The sequence below is a fragment of the Thermoascus crustaceus genome (assembly GCF_041956765.1).
Source record: "Thermoascus crustaceus strain CBS 181.67 unplaced genomic scaffold VTN00scaffold_3, whole genome shotgun sequence".
Classification (NCBI taxonomy): domain Eukaryota; kingdom Fungi; phylum Ascomycota; class Eurotiomycetes; order Eurotiales; family Thermoascaceae; genus Thermoascus; species Thermoascus crustaceus.
The window spans coordinates 2,022,660-2,042,646 of record NW_027192529.1 but is presented as its reverse complement, the minus strand read 5'-3'; the positions used below and the strand labels follow the sequence as shown (position 1 = coordinate 2,042,646).

Genomic DNA, 19,987 nt, shown 5'->3' with positions numbered 1-19,987 from the left:
AGAGGCTGCAGCCGCTGCAGCTGCGAATCCACCTCCCCCAGAGAAGAAAAAGCCTATTAAATTTAAAGATGCAGTTGGGAGAAAATTCAGTTTCCCATTCCACCTGTGCTGTACGTGGCAGGTAAGGAGCCTTTAGCCTTCTGATCAACTTCCCAAGTGTTCACTGACTTCTGCCAACACCAGGGCATGGAAGAACTTATACGTCAGGCCTTTCTCCATGTTGAGGTCATAGGACCGCATGTCGCTGAAGGACATTACGATTTAGTAGGTCCAAACGGTGATATCATTCTCCCCCAAGTTTGGGAGACTGTGATTGAGCCGGATTGGACCATAACGATGCACATGTGGCCGATCCCCGAGAAACCCAAAACTCCTGATCCTCCTCCCCCACCACCCCCACCCCTGCCCCTAGCCGAAGAGGAAAATGCTGCTGTTGCTGTTGTCGAGGAGCCGAAGAAAAAACCAGAGTCCGCAGGTAAGTTTAACACTCCCTACTCTACTGTTCCTCTCCCGCTCCCTCCATGGAGTCTGCTCAATAGTGACGGGCCGCAACACCATTTTGATTTCTTTGATGAGAGCTCTTCTATTTCCCCACGAGAAGTTCTTGTCTTTAACCATCGTGCTCCTCCAGGTGCCAAAAAATCCCGCCAAAAAGTTTCTGATCCTTCAGCATTTGCCATGTGGATGGTTGGCGGAAAGCCAAATAGACCTTTAAAAGTGGAAAAAAAGTCTAAGTAGTACAGTAAAATGATGATTCTTGCTGTGGCATGTGAATGCGTTGGGTTTCTAGCCGTCGAAAAATTAGATGGGTCATGATTTGGGAAGTCCCGTCAACCGGCCGGACGGAATACAGCCGGCGGACCGTTACTCGAGTCATCACTGTATGATGTGTGTCTATCTACCTCAGGCGTCTCTACTGGAGAAGTTCCCACAACTGCCTAGCTATCTCGCGTCTTACTCGACTTCCGGCTACTTGAATCCTGCTTTTCGCATGGACTACTTTGGGGTCGCATGGCTTCCCTCTCGGTGTAACCTGGATTGGTTGCTTGTGACTCAATAGGGAGTTTTTCTATAACGCTGTCTTTATTCCGGCAATCCATGATCTACTCTATGATGATTAGAACCTTCAATGATGTTTTGCGTTTTCCAAAAAGAGAAAGAAAAAGTCAGAAAAAACGAGAGACTTTGGGGGGAGAGGTTCGGGGTATACCTGTTTGTTTCATATTATTGCCCTGATTCATGTTTGGTCATTATTCCGATACCCTTAGAGATCTATCAACTGGATCAGATGTCTCATGGAACGATGTGACACTTGATATTAGAGCGGCAATTGACTTTGATTCTAGGCCCTTTAATGACTCTCCCTTTAGCGCTCAGAAATACTCGTTTAACCCAGTCGTAGAGTGCTTCAAACGATTGGAGCACGTGCTCTGAGATTAACACCAATATCTAGATTTCCTGTCCTTTGTTTGCACCGAGACAGGTCATGCATGTTGAAATGGGGCCCGAATCCGGAGGGTGGCATAACCTTGGCTGGTACTTGGTCTGCCCATGTTCTTACGGCTATTAAGGCCATCTTGGAGTCGGCATCATTTCCAACTCTTTTGTCTTGTGCTACTTCTTGTTGAACTTTTAGGGCTTCATCGCACAATATTGTGAGCGGTCAGCTTCACATCAAATGATCCCGGCACCCCTCAACTAAGTCGTCATGCCTATAATCACCCTCTTCGGCAATTCCAAGCCCCCACCATGTTTGGCAGGGTTTGAAGAATGATGATATTACAACGGACCCGACTTGCTATATTTCTGAGTTGTGACTCCATATTCTCAACGATGACCGCTCAAGTATGGCCTTTAAGGCTTCTGCACTGAATTCCATCCAGGGCATCACTGAGAAGGCCAGGACCTTAGGTCAAGATGTCAAGGGGCGTGGAAATTTTCTATCTCTGAGGGAGGAGAGGCTTCCAATCTTTCAGGGCTTCATCAGTATCGTTATCTAGAAGATCGCTTGCAGCACCTTGGTTAACCTTATCCGTAGATTCTCGGGACGGGAGATGGGCTCTATTAATCTCACTTGTCCGCACTGCTGCGGGGGCTGAGCCTGTCGACCAGAAAGGCGTGGACCGAGTTTCGTTTCGCTGCAAGAGACTTTCATCTGTGCTCTCTATTCTGCGGGCTGGAAGAGGGGGTCTCCACTCGCCTCCGTCTTTCAGTCCATGGACATGCGTCGAACTCGTAGTTGAAGACCTGGACGAGGAGGAACTGGCACCATTATTTGGATTATGCGAAGAGCTCAATAAGGCGGGCTTCTTCGGTACAGGCGGTGGTGCCTTCGGCTCTCCCAACGTCTTGCCTGATGCTGGTGTAGATGTGCTGGTTTCCCCGAACGGAACGTCCCTGGGTTCAGTAACTGTATCGGATTGATCAAGCAGCATATTCGATTTCCCATGTCGCCTTGGCGCTGGAGGCTTCGGTGGAGCGATTCCCCTCGAGGATGTGGACTTGGGATCGAACCCCGAACCCTTCCTTCCATCCGCTGAACCCGGTGCGTAAACCCAGTCCGGCTCTTCACTGGACGCGAAAGGGTTGGATTTCCGATGCGGATTCGGAATCAATCCATCCGCTGGAGGTCTGACCGTCGATCGCACCGGAGCACCTTTTTCTGTCAGTTAAATATCTCACCTTAGGGGTGATTTTGAGGTTACATACCGAGGCCCAACCACCATTTATGATGATCTGAGCTCGCTGGCGGCAATCCGGGCGCAATGGATCCATATCCCGTCAGCTCCCCATCTTCTGTATCTTCAAGTCCAACAAGTGTAGTCAGGTCGCCGATGTCATGTTTCCTTTTATCATAAAGGAAACGACTAAGTTGATCCTTCAACTTCTCATCAACGATGCTTATTGTACACTCAAATGTAGCCCATACGGGACGATGATCTGAGAATCGAAGATCGGCTGTATTATAGTGCTCCTGTCGGATATTTGCACCTTTCCATAGAACTCTATCGCACCAGGCAGGAATGCGGGCCTTCTCTCTAGAAGGAATCAGTACGTCTCAGGTACAGAAACTTGTGGGAATAACCTTACGAGTTATCGTATTCATCTGTCCCTATGTTATATTTGTACGTTGGAGGGAAATTGATTGGGGCCTCCGAATAAAATTGAAATGTCCTGCCTGCAACCATTTGCAGGTTCAACTATACAATGTTAGAACGAAAAAACGCATTTCTTGGACGAGGGGAGATACCTGATCATTTTCGTATAGTTTATCATACTTCCTTTGCCGGACCAGCTCCCTGACTCTCTGGTCGCTGAGTCCTATTCGATAATTAAAGTCGCCCAGCCATATGACAGTGTCGTGATCTTCAATCGATCTGTTCCTTTGGAACCTGAGACCGTTGCTGATAGTCTCGTAATCTCTGTTTCTCTCGTCATAGTTGGCAAATCCTGCGGCGAGATGTGCGGTAACGAAGCAGATCCGCGTGCTTGAATATTCGAACCGAATGGCGCATCCACCTTTGTTACCTCCAATCCCCGAAAGACCCGTCTTTGTGTGAATTGGTTAATAGGTATAACAAACACATCCTACGAATGAGACTTGCCTTCTTTACACTCCCTTCCACGTTCTTGATGTCTCCAAGCACATCTGCTTTCACGTATATCAAAAGGGCGGCACCAACAAGTTGGCCACTTCGCAGTAGCACATATTTCCCAGTCCCTTTTTGTTCAGAATGGCGATTCAAGCAGTCCTTCACAGCTTCTTCCCATGCCCTGCGTGTCCTAGGGTCGGTAGACATTATCTGTTGCGGGCTTAATTCCACAATTTCTTGGAACCCAACAGCGACAATAGTCGGGTCCTCCAGAGACTCCTCCAATGGCGGGAAGAGCCACGGGGAAAGGTCAGCAGTAGCACCCTCTCTCCGGCCATTTAGGTTGAAGGTTCCAGCCCATATTCGTATGGTTTTAGTTGACGAATATTCCGCAACCCGTCGGCTCAGCTCAGCAGTGACCATTTCGTTTATTGGGTCATACAAATGCACCGACACTTGATTCGTCAAGTTCCCTAATAGAAGGTCTATGGTATTCTGTCTTGCCTTGTCGGCGAAGTTATTGACATACAAGCGCGTGGCGCTCTTACGCGCATCTGCAAAAGCCCCGGCAAGTGACATTTTGCCGTGCCTTGTAAATGAGCTCTTGAGCGCACCTGTGCCGGCATAGATCTTTGACAGAGCATCACCATTATCCGCCCACAGACTTGAGTGTCTCATCTGAAAGTCTGGGACTACTGCTCCCCCTTGCTGACCTAGGAAAGATTCCAGGGCCATGAGACTGATTATTGTCTGTACAAGATTTGTCCTGTCGAGACAGTCAAGACAATTTGTCCGGAAAACACCCTCCTGCTGCAGAATGACAGTCGAACTCTTGGACTCGTCCCTTTCGTTGGAAAGGGAATCCGCTGCGCCAAAGACATCTTCGGATAGGAAGTAGGCAAACCCATCTAAGGAATGTTCAATCTTATGTCTGATTTGACTGCTGCCTTCGTAGCCTATTGGTCCGCGAGTTTCTGCGTGGAAATCAAATTCGGTGGACCGCAGAAGGTTGTGTTCAGACGACGCGCCGAGCTCAGCCTTGCGCCTGAGGGAGCTTCTCGCAATATGTTCACGGAATTTTGCTGACAGCTGCGCCTCCCCAGATTTTTCCTCGCTAAGGAGGTTGACCACGTGTACTGCTCCATATTCCAATTCAAGATACTCGAAGTGCTTATCGAAAGCATGCTGCGTGGCCTCGAAAGATCTCGTGATTTCAATCTTTTGTTGTCCAGGGAGAAGACCAGAGGTTTGTTCCCAGAAGATGGGTACAGAACCGCGCACTTGAACATAAGAGAAACTTATTCCCGGAGGGCACCATAGGACTGTTTCGGTCTCCACAAAATTCGCAACATTTCCGTCATCATCAATGCCTCTGGAATTGAATCGCGTACCCGCCCGCCGTGAAGATTGGCGAGAAATTACGGTCAACGTAGAAGGGAGGTTGGACCGCACTTGAGGCAACAGGGGAACCGAAGCCGGAATTGTAAGTGTACCAGCAAAGCCTCGTATGACAGACGTGAGAATACGGGATGAATCGAGGCTTTCCTTCTCATGGTCTGCCAAGCGACTTCTGAAGAGTAGGAGAGGGCTGATCATGTATGAGTTCCAGAGCATGTCTTCATCAAGACTTTCGATGTAAAGAGCGGCAGACTCGTCAGAACTGACAGTTGCGTGTCAGCTAGGACCAGTCAACAAACACCTGGCTTCACTCACCGGTCCTGAAGACGATCGGTAAGGTTGAAATCAAGGCTATAGTAGAAGCTACCATCGTTCAGAAGCTTCTTGAGGGCCAGGAACGGATGGTCTGTGACAACATCCCTGCCCTCATAGCCGCTACCATAATTGGGCTCTTCTGCTGCAAACCGCGATCCCAACTCGTAATCCAGACCATTTTCATAATCAGAACGATTTACGCAGACTATCTTGGTCAGTTTAAGGTCATCAGGTAATGAAGTATAGGGAAAACGACAACATACAGAATTCCACATTATCAATCCTCAAAACAGTCTCCCCTGGCCTGACGGTTGCAGCTCTGGAGGAGGCAGTGACAACACATAGGAAAACATCATTATTCAACGTGATGAGGCCGAGGGTACCGTGTCCGTCTGCCAAGTGTCTGTAATCTCCAAGATCCACAGATGAAAGACTGGAGAATTCGACCATGCAACGGGGTGTATCAATGCTTTGGCGAGCCGTGCTGCTCTGCGACTCTGCCAGCGACGGAGTGTGTCGGAAGATCAATGCATATTCGTTTGTAGTCAGAGCAATTGTACGTTGGGGATGGTCGCAACAGAGAACGCGTAGAGTAGACATGGTCCAGACAAGCAATGTGGTCTACTGGAAGGAATGGACCATCAACTCGTCGCAGATTTTCATCTGCTAAAGCCCATAACGCCTAGGTACATATGTCCACCTGTCTTCAGTGCTTACCCTCAGTGCGAGAAAGCGAGCGAGGTGAAGCTACGGAATATATGGTGCCCGGGAGAAAGAGAAGAGAGAGCAGGCAGAACGTCCGCCGCGTCTCGTGCTAAAAGCGAGGTAGGTAGACAAGCTGCTTGGCCAACGTACCGGGCGATAAATATCTGATGTATGTACGCAGCGCTGGGCCCAGCTATGCTCGAGTCTCTCTAGTCTAGGGAGCAGTCAGCAAGGGCCGTACAGTGGTCCGGGGTCGCTCGACTGCTCCGCTCTTCCCGCTCCGGCTTGGCGTGAGCTTGAAGTCACAGTGTGGTCGCAGCTTTCGATGTACATAAGAAGCACAAGCTAGGAATATAGTTCGGTTCACATTATTATCATTGTTGTAATATAATACTTGGTCCTCTCGCGCCTCTAGCTTCAGCTTCCTCTTTGCGCTGCCCTCCTCAATGTATTCTTGGTTTTCTCCACCCTTAAGTCTCTTACTTCCTTTGCCAGTGGTACCCGAGCTATCCTTGACTACAGTTATCGAGAAAAGACTAGTTGTAAGAGATTCCTAAGTACCTGCCCTAATAACAAAGATTGAGTTGTTGCCTGGCAGCAGGGAGATGGAGGTTACTAGTAGACAGACCTTTTAAGGAAATAGAAACATAACCTATCTCCTAGCAGAGCCGCTGCGGTTTGCGGTTGCGCAAGATTTCAAGTCGACAAGCGATGTCGCTCGCTGCAGCCCATTGTATCGGAGAGAGAAGTGCACAGCTTGAGAATCTGACACGTGCGTCTTCAGCTCAGTTTGGACAGCTGTGCCCCGAGAAGGCCCTGCACACCGTTACTGGCAGAGCAGTAGATGTCATGCAAGCCTTGAATCCTGGACAGTATGTGATTTTCGACCTCAGCCCGTTTCTTCACGAGTTGAAAGAGCTGTTTGATCTGAGCTGCACGGTACTTGATACTGCTGGAGCATTAGACATCGGCGGCAGCCGGAATTTTCAGCGAAATGGGATGCATGGCAGACATACAAATGCGACCTCCTAGTATGAATCAGGCTTAATATGTCTGCTTCTACCTTCTGGACCCTTGACCGGTGGTTATCCCAGAGTTTCTGCCTCTCTTCGCTGCACTTCTTCGTCTGGGCACGAAAGAAGAGCGTTAGTCTGATTGGGAGACTACCTCCAACATCTCGTATCGAATGTCACACTTAGCTCACAGATTCATTTATCCCCTTAACCAGCTCACCCAACAGACCTGCAGATACCTGCCCATTTTGTCTATGGGACGGTAGTGGTTGAGCTTGACGACGGGGAGATCGAAACCGGCGACCTCCTCGTCTCCTAGCCATAGCTCAGTCTAGTCTAGAAGTGCAAGATATTTGAAAAAATGATAAGTTAGTTATACTTTCGATGTACAGATGTCTTCTTTGTCGCTGTTTTCGATCATTCAGCGCCCACGGTGGCCAAGAAGCTGAGAATCGCATACTCGCAGTAGTACTGATTGTATGGAGCGCGGACCACCGCAGGGCGGTAACTAGTTAACTAGTTAACTAGTTTAGTTAACATAGGTTAACTTATCAAGACCCGCTTACTCAGCACACCTAACTTACCACCTAGCGGAGCGGATTAAATTCTTCGAGATAAAAAATAACCTGGTTCCACCCACCTCGGCCGGAATAGTCCTCGGGCATCAGTGAAGACCGTCCGCAGACTCCCTAGGAAACTGCTGGCAAGGATAAGCCGCGTCTTCTTTCGACTCGTGGCCGCAGATGGGACTGGCAGAACCTCGAAAGTAAGCAGCACGACTTTGTGTCCATGGGGCCACCCAATGCATACGCCAACTGATCGACCGCTAACACTTATATATCTAGGAGGACAAAGATATCGCACGACCCAAATAATACAAATTGGGCTCGATCGACAAGTGGATATGGTCATAAGATTCTAAGCGCCCAGGGGTGGACCCCCGGCAGCTTTTTGGGAGCGCGCAATGCGGCACATGCTGATACGTTTACCGCCGCCAGTGCAACTCACATTCGAATCGCACTTAAAGATGATACTCTCGGTCTGGGCGCCCGGCCGAAGCGCGACCTCGCAGATGAGCCTACTGGACTTGATGCTTTTCAAGGACTGTTGGGGCGACTCAACGGCAAGAGTGACTTGGAGCTAGAGAAAGAACAGCGGAAGCGTGATGATATCAAGCTGGCTCGTTATGCTGAAAAGAAATGGCAGTCGCCGAGATTTATAAGCGGCGGCTTTTTAGTCCACGAAAACTTCGAGCCTCTTGCTGCCAAGAATGCGGACAGAAACGGCCAGGAGTCTCGTTCCAAGGAATCTTCAGATAGACAACGAAAGAATGCAGTTACCGACACCAGCACCGAAGGACTTGTGGATTCATCGACAGATCCACCGGAGAGCGGTGCTGCGTCGGACACGTCCAGGCGGAACGCTTTGCCCACAGAACCGGCTTGGGATGATGGTGCTTCTACTCCTGAGAAGAAGAAGCGGAAGAAGAAATCCAAGAAGCGGAAACGAACAGGTGACAGTGGTGAAACTGAAGATGACGAGCGAAATAAAAAATCGTCGAAGCGACCCGCTAGCCAGCCTCGTTCAGAGACTGGGACGACCGGAGAGACTGAAGATTCACCGCCGGAAGCAACAAAACCGAGGGAGCGCATACCCATGGGAAGGCATGCTTTCAGAAGCAGACACATTCAGCAGAAAAAGAGAGCTCTCATGGATGATAAATCGCTAAATGAGGTAATTGAGAACCATATGTTTCTTGCAGCACTTTGTCTGCGTCAACAATCGGCTAACTTGAACAGATATTTATGGTCAAGTCGTAAACTTTGTATGCAGTGTTGCCAGGCGCGGCTTTTCTGGGGATGTTTCCTACGATTTAGAATATTCTATATTTATATGCAGCGCAATAGAATACCTGCTGCTTAACATGAGATGCCCGATCTGTAGACCGCTTACCCTAACGAGACGCCCCTTAAGTTCTTCCAGGGGCTGCCGAGGATGGCGAGGCGGGAACGAACCAATGGGAAACCAGAAACCGGAGACACATGCAGCTCGCGCGACCTCGAACGTCATCGCTCTTTCCTCTTTTCTTCAGCCTCGCTCCTGCTTCTCCGTCCAGACTTTCCCTCCGTGTGCCTGAGTCGCGGTTTCTTTCCCCCCAGCTCTTTGTCGGGCATGATGGCGTCATGCTGCCCAGCTCCGTCCCTCTGATCTGATGCTTTTTTCGACTGTCAGCCCCTTTGGTCGTCTGCTCTCTCCAGCACGAGCCGCTGCCGTATCTCGTCCGCCGAAACGCACAACCGTTCTTTGACTTGCGTCTCCAAATCTCTCTAAATCGATGCCCTAGATGTCTTCATCTGGTCCTGTTCTGAACTTAGAGTCGTTGAGACCCGAGGAGCGCCCCGCTTCCAGCCTCTCTTCCAAACGCTACCCCGTCGCTGCAGAAGACTCCGGGGCCGTCGTCTCAAACCATGTGGCAGGTGCCTCTGAGTTAAAAGAAAATCAACATCTGCAATCGCCACAACCCTACGAACTGCCCTCTGCAGGCGGTCCAAACGCGCATCATACCGGGAGTTCTTCCGTTGACAGTGCTCTCACTGGTGCAGAGAAGTATGGTTCCAATGGCCCAAACACAGCCGCGAACGACCCGCTGCGGAGGAATGAAGGAAAGCCTGTCCAAGACGGAAAAGTAGAGCGCATGTTGGGCCAGCACTCTGGAAAGTCTGGGGAGAGAAGTGGGTGAGACACACTGCCCGCTCTGAAGCTGAGTTTCGTGCGCTTTTGCATGGCTTTGGCATGCTGACAATCAATCTGCAGCATTCGCTGGGCGCCCTTGAACATCGGCCTTGAGCGGCGTCTTCAGACGCTTGTTGTCCTCTATCATACGCTGACCATTGCAATATTCCTGACGTCGTTCTTCTTTGCCTGTGCCATACCCTTATTCTGGCCATTGCTTTTGCCATATTTGATCTATATATCGCTTTTTTCCACTTCCGCTACTTCAGGGACACTTAGCCGCCGTAGTCCCTTTTTGCGTTCTCTGCGTCTTTGGTCACTCTACGCGTCTTATTTCCCTGCGCGTCTGCACCGATCCGAGCCACTCCCGCCGACTCGCAAATATATCTTCGGGTACCACCCTCATGGAATCATCTCCCACGGGGCATTTGCGGCATTTGCTACGGAAGCGCTCGGCTTTTCGCGGCTCTTCCCGGGAATCACCAATACCCTGCTTACACTTGACTCCAACTTTCGGATTCCATTCTACAGGGATTATGCTCTCGCAATGGGACTTGCAAGCGTGTCTCGCGAATCTTGCGAGAATTTGCTTACCAAAGGGGGTACTGATGGTGAAGGAATGGGCCGGGCTATCACAATTGTCATTGGCGGTGCCCGTGAGTCCCTTGACGCACAGCCGCATTCGATCCGCCTTGTACTCAAAAGACGCAAAGGCTTTGTAAAATTGGCCATCCGCACTGGGGCGGACCTCGTACCCGTTCTTGCATTCGGTGAAAACGAGCTGTATGAACAAGTGCGCTCAGACCAGCATCCGATCATCCACAAATTCCAGATGCTTATCAAACGAACGATGGGCTTCACTATACCACTGTTTCACGCCCGCGGTGTATTTAACTATGATGTGGGTTTGATGCCATATCGTCGTCCGCTAAATATCGTCGTCGGCAGGCCCATTCGGGTTGTCCAGCAGCAAAATAGGGACCAAATCGATGACGCTTATGTAGACGAACTGCATGCTAGATATGTACGTGAGCTACAGCGATTGTGGGAGGAGTGGCGAGGCGTCTTTGCTAAGGAGAGGACTTCGGAATTCGAGATCGTCGCATAGACCTGATGACGTTAGCTGCTGAAATTGCTGTCTGTCGAATGTCTGGCGGACTCGGTCGATCTGGGCATTCTGGGACACTGTGTGAGTGCAGGAGAGCAGGCTGTAGGCAGAATTTGATGTCTCGGTTTCCAAGAGACACGAGACAGAGATGTGGCAAGTCTCTTTGGCGTCAGTTCAATGCAGCTATACTGCAATGGTGTGCTTCGCTCTTTGATGGCATTGACAGATATATTAATGAAGTAATTAATTTGATTTCAATTCTTTAGTGAAATGCGAGGGCACGGCCACTGAAGCTGCTTGCATGATTTATTTCAAACTCAGAGAAACAAGAGATTCTGGATCTTTTCGTAGACAATTAAGGAGCCATATGTATGAGATGTATTTACAGCACATCTCTCGCTGTGCATAGAAAGCCAAAAGTACCTAATATCTCCAACAACCATTTCTTTTCACGAGAGGCTACCACTCCAATTCCAGCTGCCGTCTACATTTTGCCATCCGCTCCCTAAAAGCGCCCGGTCCCAGCCCATCATCACAGCTAAGAGACGACAGGTGATACTGCTGACACCACAGACGATCCTATCTGCGTGGCCGAGGACCGCAAGGTCGAGGAGGTAGGCACGGCCGATCAGTTCCCGAAGCTTAAGGGCCTGTTCGGTGGGGTGGAAGTGAAAATCACTTGTCCTAGCAATCTGCTCGCTGCGTGGATGAGGAGTAGGTTTCCGCCTGGATGGCAATGGACTGCCCGCAGCGGGCGTTGAAGGTGGCGCACCCAGGGACCAAAATATGTCTTTGAAAAAGCCTCCCTCCCACCCGACGTTTTCTTCCATGGGCTTCTTCGCCTGGCCCAAAGAGGCCACAACCGCATCGATGGCTGACTTGCTTGCCAGCGAGATGCGTTGTTGTGCCTTTTCGGCGTTCCTCAGCTCCGCAGCATCGTAGACCTCAGGATCATCCGAGGCTAGGACCACCTTCGAAGACATCACGACGTCCACCTTGGTATGCTCGTCAGGATGACTGTTGAGCGTGGATTCGATGAATCGTCTAGCGGCGTCAGCATACTTTTCAAGGGGGATGTAGGATCTCTCATATTGGAACTCCAGAGGGTGCAGATCACCGCGGCGAACATGGACGCCAACCTGGATGCCCCCTTTCTTGCGAGTTGACGCCTCAAGCTCTCCGACGCGTTTGCTGAGATAGGACGCATCATCGTCGGCCAGGTTAAACAGGGCCTCGTAGCCAGCCCGCAGGAGGTCGAATATAGGCTTCTGCCGTGCGATTCCTGCCTTGCGCGAGTCTTGGAAGTAGTCGACAAAGCTATCCCCAAACGTCCAGGGCGCCGTTGCCGTTGAGACAACAAGGTGACGGGCTTGATGAGGACAGGGCACTCTGTGCGTCGGAGGCGGGGGGAGGCAGTTCGGTTTCGGCGGAGGCTTGAAGTATGTGGTATATCTTCCGTATGCCCAGTTTGTGTCGTCCACGAAGAAAGCCCTCCCCTCTTTCCGAGCGAGTCCGTAGCTCATCCATAAGCCCATGAGAGTCCTCCCTAGCCCGGCATCCTCGGTCTGCATTACGTACGTGAGACTTCTCTCACAGACGTTGGCTTGATTGTTGTTCTCTGACGTTGAACTCCTATCTCCCAAGTGGGAATCCTCAAAACCAACGATTCTTCCAGAAGAGTGATGTTTCTGTTCGCTTGCCTGTTCTGGGAGCAAGCCGTGCTTCTCAGCATCGGCAACATCGATGAAGTTCTGGTCTTTGTGGTAGTAGCCGTGATTGACTGAACGCCTGCTTTTCATATTTGCGACATGTCGAGATATTTCATCGCATTGGGCGCAAATATCGTAGTATTCTGAAGGAGACAGTGGGAAACCCACGGTAGATGGGATCGATACTGTCCATTTTTGCCGGCCTCTTTCGTCAGTCACCATGATCGGTACCGGTTTATCGGGTAGCACGTCAGCTGCGACGATCTCATATGACTTTGCATCCGGCGAGGGGTGGTTTGTTGCAATCGATGATTTTCGTCTCAATGCAGGTAGAGCTAACCGGAGTATGGCCAACAAACCGGCAATCCAGATGAGCAGTCGAACTATCTTTCGCTTCCACCGCGATGCTGGTTTCTTACCATGGCGGGGAAGAATGGATGGGAGGCCCGGCGAGGGAAGAGGTGAGTCGAGAAAGGTAGCTTGTAGACCATACTTCGACAGGGGCGTCGGCCCAAAACTGCTGGTGGTCGGAGTCCTCCGCAGAGCCATCTTCGGGGGATTCTGACGTGAGGATATGATCATATTGGCCACCGTCTATAACCGCTTGGAGATATAACGGCTCAACATTGCATGTACTGTAAGTCTTCTTGCGCAACTGAGACCCGGCCCTGCGTTCCCGGAAAAGAGAAAGAAAGACACCAAGATAACGCCAAACTCTTGAACTCTGGAGCGCCCAACGTAAAAACAATAGCAACTGTCAGATTGTGAATTGCTCAAAGGGTCTGGGGAGAGAGAATCCTGCTTCGCTCCCAGCTAGAGGCAGCGCAAAGACTGGGCAAGAATGTCGATGCCACCAAAGACCGGATTGTATATCAAGAGCGCTGCCGAGATCATCTGGACGAACGATAATAGAGACTCGGTTAGACTAAAGTCAATGAGTAGAGACCCAGCCTCCACATAAAAAACACTTAGGTTTGTCGTCAGGGTCTGGGCGATCTGATTGATATGAAACACGCCGTAGAGGGTCACGGACGAGCAATGCCGAGGTCTACTCCAAAGATAGAATCTAACCATGAACAAACAATAACAAAAAAAGAAAACACAACCGAACAAGAGGAATGGAGAAGCAGATCGCCAACGGATGATCTCACACCGTAGAGTAAGGTATGGATCCACCTGGTGGACGGAGCGCCGCCGAACGCTGCGCTTTGGATAGATGGCCCCGTCTAGCGAGGGTTAAGGAAGCAGCCAAAAGGAAGAAGTAGTCGACCTGATCTCAGAATGTAAGGCAAAAATCTGTCAAAAAAAAGAAGAGAAGGCAAAGTAGGGCGCGCCGAGAAGGCACGGTGTATGAAAGTTCCAAGGGCTGACCAGAGCTTTTGGTTGTGCGGGCGTCAGATGTCCCTCGCCACCTGAAGCAGCCCTTTAAACGTTCGAGATGCAAGGAAGCATTCCCAAGGACATGGTACTAATACCTTAGACTACAGCAGTTAGTTCCAGTGACCGTCGACTGCTTTGCTCCGCCCCAGACTACAGTAACTCACCAGCTGAACCTAGGGACACGTTTTCCAGCAGTGCGGGCAGCGGGGTGAGCATGCGTCATCGAGACTGCAGGACAGACTGATCATCGTCTCCTGCGTGCCACGAAAACGTCGCTCGACACACTCAACTGATTCAGCCTTTTGCTCGACGTAGGATCAGCAACCCGGATGTAGCAGCGCGACCGCGCCGCTGGCACTTGGCAGCAATCGCATCGTGGGAAGAGAAGATGGGTCTGCAACCTCGAAGACTTTCTTCTGATCGATTGTCGACTGCTTTGTTTCAGTTCGGTCGGGACCGCTGGCTCCGAGAGACCCCATTTGCTGTTTGTTCCAAGTCGGGGGATTTCCTGAGACGGCGGTTTCAGGATTGCCAAGCGCCGCACGCCATACGATGGTAACGATGCGCAGTCAGATGCACATACCACGGTGAGTCTGCACACTAGAGCATTTTCGGACGCAGATACCGTAGCCGAGCAGGTGGAGAGGATAGGGATGAGAATGGCACGGGACCAACTCCCGATTTCAAATGTCCATTTCCACTTGATATGGCAAGGTATGCGATGCTATGTGACTCGGCAAGACCGCTAAATTTAGTTACCATCGCTACGCATGAGATAGGGTTAAGCGAGGTTGGACCATGATACTACAATACGGACAGTGTCCAACCTCGCTAATATGAACGACATTGTTGATGTTCCACGATAAACCGTACGCGAAGCCGGGAGAGGAGCCGTCAGGGGTCTTACTTCGCGAGCGGGCTGGCTGTGTAAGACTTTGGTGTGGTCGATTCTTATATGCCCAATAGATCTATCCGCTCAAACAAAAGATCTCGAGCGGAAAAGCCTTCCTGCAAGCCATGTTACTGTCATGCGTCGGCAGCTACCAGGGTCGCTCCGGTTGCGAGATCCCTGCAGACACAAGCCAAAGGGGAGATACAGACATATATCTACCTAAAGCATTCATTTGGAACCTGCCATTTCTAAACCTGCCTGTTCGAACATCAAGTATTGATGAAGGGGTGTAGACACGTTTCTAAGTTAAGGTGGGTTGGAAGCAAAAAAGAGGCCATCATTCTATTGCAGACAAGCTAATCCGTACTAGCGAAAAAAAGTGCAATCATCACAGACATCCATTCCTTCTTCACCATCAATGTCAGCAGAAACAATTCTGCTCTATGACTCTTCAAGGCATACACGATGGGCATACATGGTAAACTCATTTACCACGCCAGGAACGCCGCAGTGACAAAAGGATTTCGTCAAAACCAAAGTATGAAGAGCCCAGACCATCAAGGGGTGAAGAGGCACAAAAACAGCAAAACTGATACTGCTGCAAGATCCTTGCATAGAAAGGCAAACCATACTCGGAACATCGACAAAGAATACAGTAAAACATGTGGGTATCAGACAAACTCAAGGTCGGACAGGACAAATAAAATGAAGATAATCGCGTATTTCCCTAAGTTCCAACCTAGGCGCCCCCGTCTCAAGACCAGACTCCGCGAGAAAAAAAATTGAACCGTGCTTAAAAGGGCGTTGATCACGCCGGGGGAGCGTCCGTGATCGAATCCCGAGGAGTACTAGCCCCTGTATTCAATGCTGGTACACTGGCGCCGACGGTCGACTCCCGTTGGCTCCCACTGGCGATACGTACGCTCCCACGGGAACCCTTGACCAAATGGCCGCTTTCCACCCGGTCCTGAATCATTTCGTCCAACATGCGCGACATCTCGTCCACGCTTCTCCTTTTCTTTTCCTTATCCTTCTCGGATGCCTTTGCTGGCGAAAGTAGGTCAACGGGACTAGTAGAGCCCATTCCCGCACCGCTTGCCACTGAGCTGCTGTTGCTTATAGTACTCAGACGCCCTGGCTTCGAAATAGAATCCCCTGCCATTTGGGCTATATCTCGCTGGCGAGCCGCTGAACGAAGCGCAGCAAGCATCCGGTCCTTGTCATCGAGCTGATTCCGTAGTTCCATGATCTCCATATCCTTTTCGCGGAGTAGCGCGATGACATCGGGATCGTCCGCACTGACGTTTCCGTTCTTCAGTTGCTGAGAGAGGCCCGCGGACATCCGTGAATGGCTAGAACGCCTCGCCTGTAGCAAACGCCTTTCCAAAGTCGAGATGTACCGGTTTTTGTCCGCGAGATCAGCCTGCAGCGCATTCACTTGCATCTGGAGGCTCGCCATTCCATCTGCAAACTCCCCCATCGTGTCTTCATCGTCTTCATTTCCGAAGGAACCATTAGAAAATTGTGCATTCCCGTCAACGGTACTGTTGACAGACAGCATGGACGCTGTCCGGTTCAGCGAATGTGCTCCCAAGGTCGATTGACTAGCCGAAGAACGCAGTGACCGGGCCCCGGATTCAATGGCACTGCCTGACATCCTGGACGCCCTGCCCAGCGCAGACATGGCTCCACTGCTGTTCACACCCGTAGATTTCGAACAAAGAATAAGCCGGTTTAGGTGCTCAATGCGCTCTTTGAGGGCCGTTCGAGCTAGTTGCATCTCCAGCATCTGCTCCTCGTGACGGGCCTCCGCTTCCTTTTCAAGCTTCTTCTCCTCTAATTTTAGCTCGTTCTCCGCTTGGGCCTTTGCATGACTCTCAAGCTGGCTACGGAGCGATTGGATCTCCATGCGGTAGCGTTCCAGAAGAACCCGGCTCCCAGCATCGCCGCCACCGCCGCCAAGCGCTTCCTCCGCTCTCTTAGCATGACTGACAATGCTGTTTTTCGCCCTGGCTGCGAACTTGAGAGTGTTGAGGGTCTCACCCGTATGCGAGTTTGCTGATGCTGAACTGCCAGCTGCGCCAATCTGGATGGTACATAGAATGCTAACAAGAGAATTTCCCGACAGGGCTGGCTGAAGCAGCCTGGTTAACTTGCTGTCCCGGTACGGCAAATGCTTCTCTTTGTCAGTCGGATTACCGTTTTTGTCCCTAGACTCGGATAGCTTTGAGATGACGGTGCCTAGGGTGAGCAGGCTCTTGTTGATGTGAGCTCCTTCCGTGCGGCGCTCCTTATTATCCGCGGCCCGTTCGGATCCTGCGAGATCTATCAGACTGAGAGTCGACACTCTTACTCCTCCTGGGATTATGGCGGAACGTTTATCCTGAGAGGAGCCGCCTCCGGGCGCCCGTTCTCTGCTCTCCACGACGATCTGAACGACCGCATGGCTTCGGGAACTGCGCGCATTAAATTGCGTGCTCCCTACCCGTCTCGCATGGTCACCTCGTGCAATGACGCGAAGAAGTTGCGTCGGGCTCTGGACGATCTCCTCTTTCAACGGTGTCGCGTACACCCCTCTTTTGCTGTCCTCTCGTAGCTTGATCTCTTCTTGTTGAGGGGCACCGGGTCCATTAGAAACAGGAGTCGAGAGCAGATCATGGATCTTCTCATTGTAGATCTCAAGATAGCTGACACGTAGGAGGAATTCCCTATGCGGTGTCTCTCTAATGTACGAGAAAATGTCCGTGATTGCTAGGGGAATTACTCCAGGGGACGTCGCCGTTCCCTGCATCGAGAATGTCTTCCCGGTCCCGGTCATACCGTACGCGAAAACAGTACCGTGGTAACCCTCCATAACCCTGCGAACCAAACGTTTTGCTGAGGCATCGTAAACTTTGGCATTGTTGTCATGGGCGGTGAACACATTATCTGGAAAAGAGAAGCACCATCAGTGGTTACGGCCTATCAATTCTTACGGACCAGTCTGCTCTTACCGTAGTAGTAATCACCACTCTCCTTTCCCCTATACGAGATAAGGGACCTCCGTCCATCCACCATCCATTCTCCTTCTGTTTTCGAGCTGTCACAACCAGCGTTGTCAGGACGGACTCTGACACTGACGATAACATTTCCTTTCGATTCTTTGGATTTCGAGCCACCCTTGGAGTTGCCTGCAGCGTCATCGGCATCATCGAAGGTCGTTGCACTCGTGGAATATGACCCCTGAGCTGAAGAGCTCCTGCTGTGTGTTGGCGAGGGAATACTAAATTGGCCTTCAGAGTCTCTGGTCCCTGGTCCATTAGGGATTGAAATGCCATCTCCGCTGCCATTCAACAGGGATGGCGTCTTGGAGCTGCGATAGCTGCTCAGTGTTCCATTGCTCAGCCTCGATTGTTTCTTCAACCTCAAGCTTCCTGTTGGTGTGGCAGGGTTGACCAGGTCCGACGGGCTACCCTTGGTAGACGAAATGCCGGAGATCGTGGAGGCTGTAGACAACCGATTACCAGGCTTGGGCGGCTGCGGAAAGGAAGCGATGCTGATCGTCCTGCGCAGAGTCCTGTCGGGGCTGCCCGGTGTTTGCCCGGTCGATGCCGACCTCAACGTGGCGAGATTGGAAGTTGAGTTGGTCTGTATCGAGCCTCCAAGCGAAGGGCGCGGAGAGGCAGGTGCTCGGAGCTTCGACGGTTGGGGAGATGGTACCCTTGGTGTATCCGATGGAGCCGACAGTTTTGTCGCAGGGCGCGACGGTTGAGGCAGAGCCGACGTTGAAGCCATGTCCAATCATCCAATGCCTCAACGAAAGGTATGCAGAGCCCACTGTATTCTGAAGATGGCACAAGACTTAATATGGTCGGCAATTCTGTAATGAGGGGGCCATACGCGTTCTAAGGGGTTTCGCAATGATGTATTGTTATCGCAGTTTCTCGTCTCCTGAACCTCAAAAGCGCACTTCCCTGGCGGCAGAGGATCGCACTGTCTGGTCGCGTTTCTCAAAGCTGAAGAAACATAGATACCATGAAACACATGCGCTAGTTTGATGGTGGTTCTCTGAGTCGGCATGAGTATGTCAGTATATATTCCTATTTGTAACAAGGTATAGCGGTGAAATGGAGGTTTGTACACATCGGCGACATTGCAGACCATCAAGTCTTCCAATTCGGTATCCAGAAAGCGGGAAAGGGAAGAAGCTTCCGTGGTACCACGGCTAGAGTGAAGAGAAGAGATCTGAGGGAGCTAGCACAGAGAGAAGCCTTACCTAACGACTTCGTGTGGCCTATGCGGATTGCTGTAGTGATAAGCCTCGCAGAACTCGTCTCATATGCTGTAAGACAATGTAACCTCCGGCGATTTTCCACCAGCAGGAAAGAAAAATGTCGCGCGTGTCTAAATAGTCTATTTTCCCAGGTGTCTAAAAACTGTCTGTGGAAAGTCGGGGTTGCGATCGATGCCCGGCGCTGGAAGGTTCTGCAGTGGCGGAGACAGGGACCGCAACACACGGGGTATCGGCCACAAGGGCAGCAAGGCAGATGGGCACGAGATCAAAAACCAACGAAAAAAGAGAGGGCTGGAATCTCCCACTGCGACCAGATACCGCACGGAGACCTTCACACACAGGGAGGTGAGTTGTTTGGAAAGAAAAGCAACGCGGGTTGGGGTGCCGAGCCTGACAAGAGGGGACCGAACGTGGGCGTTAACGTTACCTAGGGCAGATTGCATTATTTGCAGGTCTGCCGCCATCCAGCCTAGGCCAGGGCGTGTGTCACGGCGCCGCAGAAAGAGGCCGGCCCTGGGCGTGCGGAACGCTGGTTGACGAGCCGATCTTCCTACGAGTTATATCGTTTGATCATCGACAGTATTATTTATTATCTTACTGAAATGTACCACCTTGCTACCGTTCACACTAGTACTAGTGATACTGACTCAACGGGAGAGCTCTATAGACTCTGCTACATACGCAGTTCAGGACAGGACGGGAGTCCTCGAAATCCATAAAACCATAGATCTTCGTCGCTTTCCCTTTCTGGCAAAATTTAGCCTTTTTTTCTTCTCTCCAGACATGTTGGCGAAGCGTCTGCCGTTAAATTAACCTAATCGCGCCAGCTCCTTTGGAATGCACCAACTGATAAGGTCTCACCCAGCAA

The 19,987-nt window shown here is 50.9% G+C and overlaps 7 protein-coding genes across 7 annotated transcripts; 3 read left to right on the top strand and 4 right to left on the bottom strand.

Moving 5' to 3' along the window:
* Positions 1 to 68: 68 nt before the first annotated feature.
* Positions 69 to 1,402, top strand: VTN00DRAFT_5944 (uncharacterized protein; the record flags this gene model as incomplete). Its single annotated transcript, XM_069432530.1, has 3 exons — positions 69 to 110; positions 184 to 475; positions 1,347 to 1,402. The coding sequence occupies 3 exons, from the start codon at positions 69 to 71 to the stop codon at positions 1,400 to 1,402; spliced, it is 390 nt and encodes a 129-aa protein (XP_069288381.1).
* A 538-nt stretch (positions 1,403 to 1,940) lies between these two features.
* VTN00DRAFT_5943 (uncharacterized protein) lies at positions 1,941 to 7,347 on the bottom strand (the record flags this gene model as incomplete). Its single annotated transcript, XM_069432529.1, has 11 exons — positions 1,941 to 2,656; positions 2,710 to 3,038; positions 3,091 to 3,200; positions 3,251 to 3,550; positions 3,606 to 5,253; positions 5,307 to 5,511; positions 6,573 to 6,577; positions 6,640 to 6,682; positions 6,836 to 6,960; positions 7,028 to 7,137; positions 7,216 to 7,347. 11 exons carry the CDS (start codon positions 7,345 to 7,347, stop codon positions 1,941 to 1,943), a joined length of 3,723 nt encoding a protein of 1,240 aa, XP_069288380.1.
* Positions 7,348 to 7,767: 420 nt separating this feature from the next.
* VTN00DRAFT_5942 (uncharacterized protein) lies at positions 7,768 to 8,844 on the top strand (the record flags this gene model as incomplete). Its single annotated transcript, XM_069432528.1, has 3 exons — positions 7,768 to 7,790; positions 7,870 to 8,758; positions 8,824 to 8,844. The coding sequence occupies 3 exons, from the start codon at positions 7,768 to 7,770 to the stop codon at positions 8,842 to 8,844; spliced, it is 933 nt and encodes a 310-aa protein (XP_069288379.1).
* Positions 8,845 to 9,368: 524 nt separating this feature from the next.
* VTN00DRAFT_5941 (uncharacterized protein) lies at positions 9,369 to 10,865 on the top strand (the record flags this gene model as incomplete). Its single annotated transcript, XM_069432527.1, has 2 exons — positions 9,369 to 9,760; positions 9,839 to 10,865. 2 exons carry the CDS (start codon positions 9,369 to 9,371, stop codon positions 10,863 to 10,865), a joined length of 1,419 nt encoding a protein of 472 aa, XP_069288378.1.
* Positions 10,866 to 11,314: 449 nt separating this feature from the next.
* VTN00DRAFT_5940 (uncharacterized protein) lies at positions 11,315 to 13,156 on the bottom strand (the record flags this gene model as incomplete). The annotated part of the gene is made up of 1 exon (XM_069432526.1): positions 11,315 to 13,156. The coding sequence occupies one exon, from the start codon at positions 13,154 to 13,156 to the stop codon at positions 11,315 to 11,317; it is 1,842 nt and encodes a 613-aa protein (XP_069288377.1).
* Positions 13,157 to 13,387: 231 nt separating this feature from the next.
* VTN00DRAFT_5939 (uncharacterized protein) lies at positions 13,388 to 14,177 on the bottom strand (the record flags this gene model as incomplete). The annotated part of the gene is made up of 3 exons (XM_069432524.1): positions 13,388 to 13,640; positions 14,050 to 14,055; positions 14,119 to 14,177. 3 exons carry the CDS (start codon positions 14,175 to 14,177, stop codon positions 13,388 to 13,390), a joined length of 318 nt encoding a protein of 105 aa, XP_069288376.1.
* A 1,477-nt stretch (positions 14,178 to 15,654) lies between these two features.
* On the bottom strand, positions 15,655 to 18,620 carry VTN00DRAFT_5938 (uncharacterized protein; the record flags this gene model as incomplete). The annotated part of the gene is made up of 2 exons (XM_069432523.1): positions 15,655 to 17,774; positions 17,840 to 18,620. The coding sequence occupies 2 exons, from the start codon at positions 18,618 to 18,620 to the stop codon at positions 15,655 to 15,657; spliced, it is 2,901 nt and encodes a 966-aa protein (XP_069288375.1).
* Between the last annotated feature and the right edge of the window lie 1,367 nt (positions 18,621 to 19,987).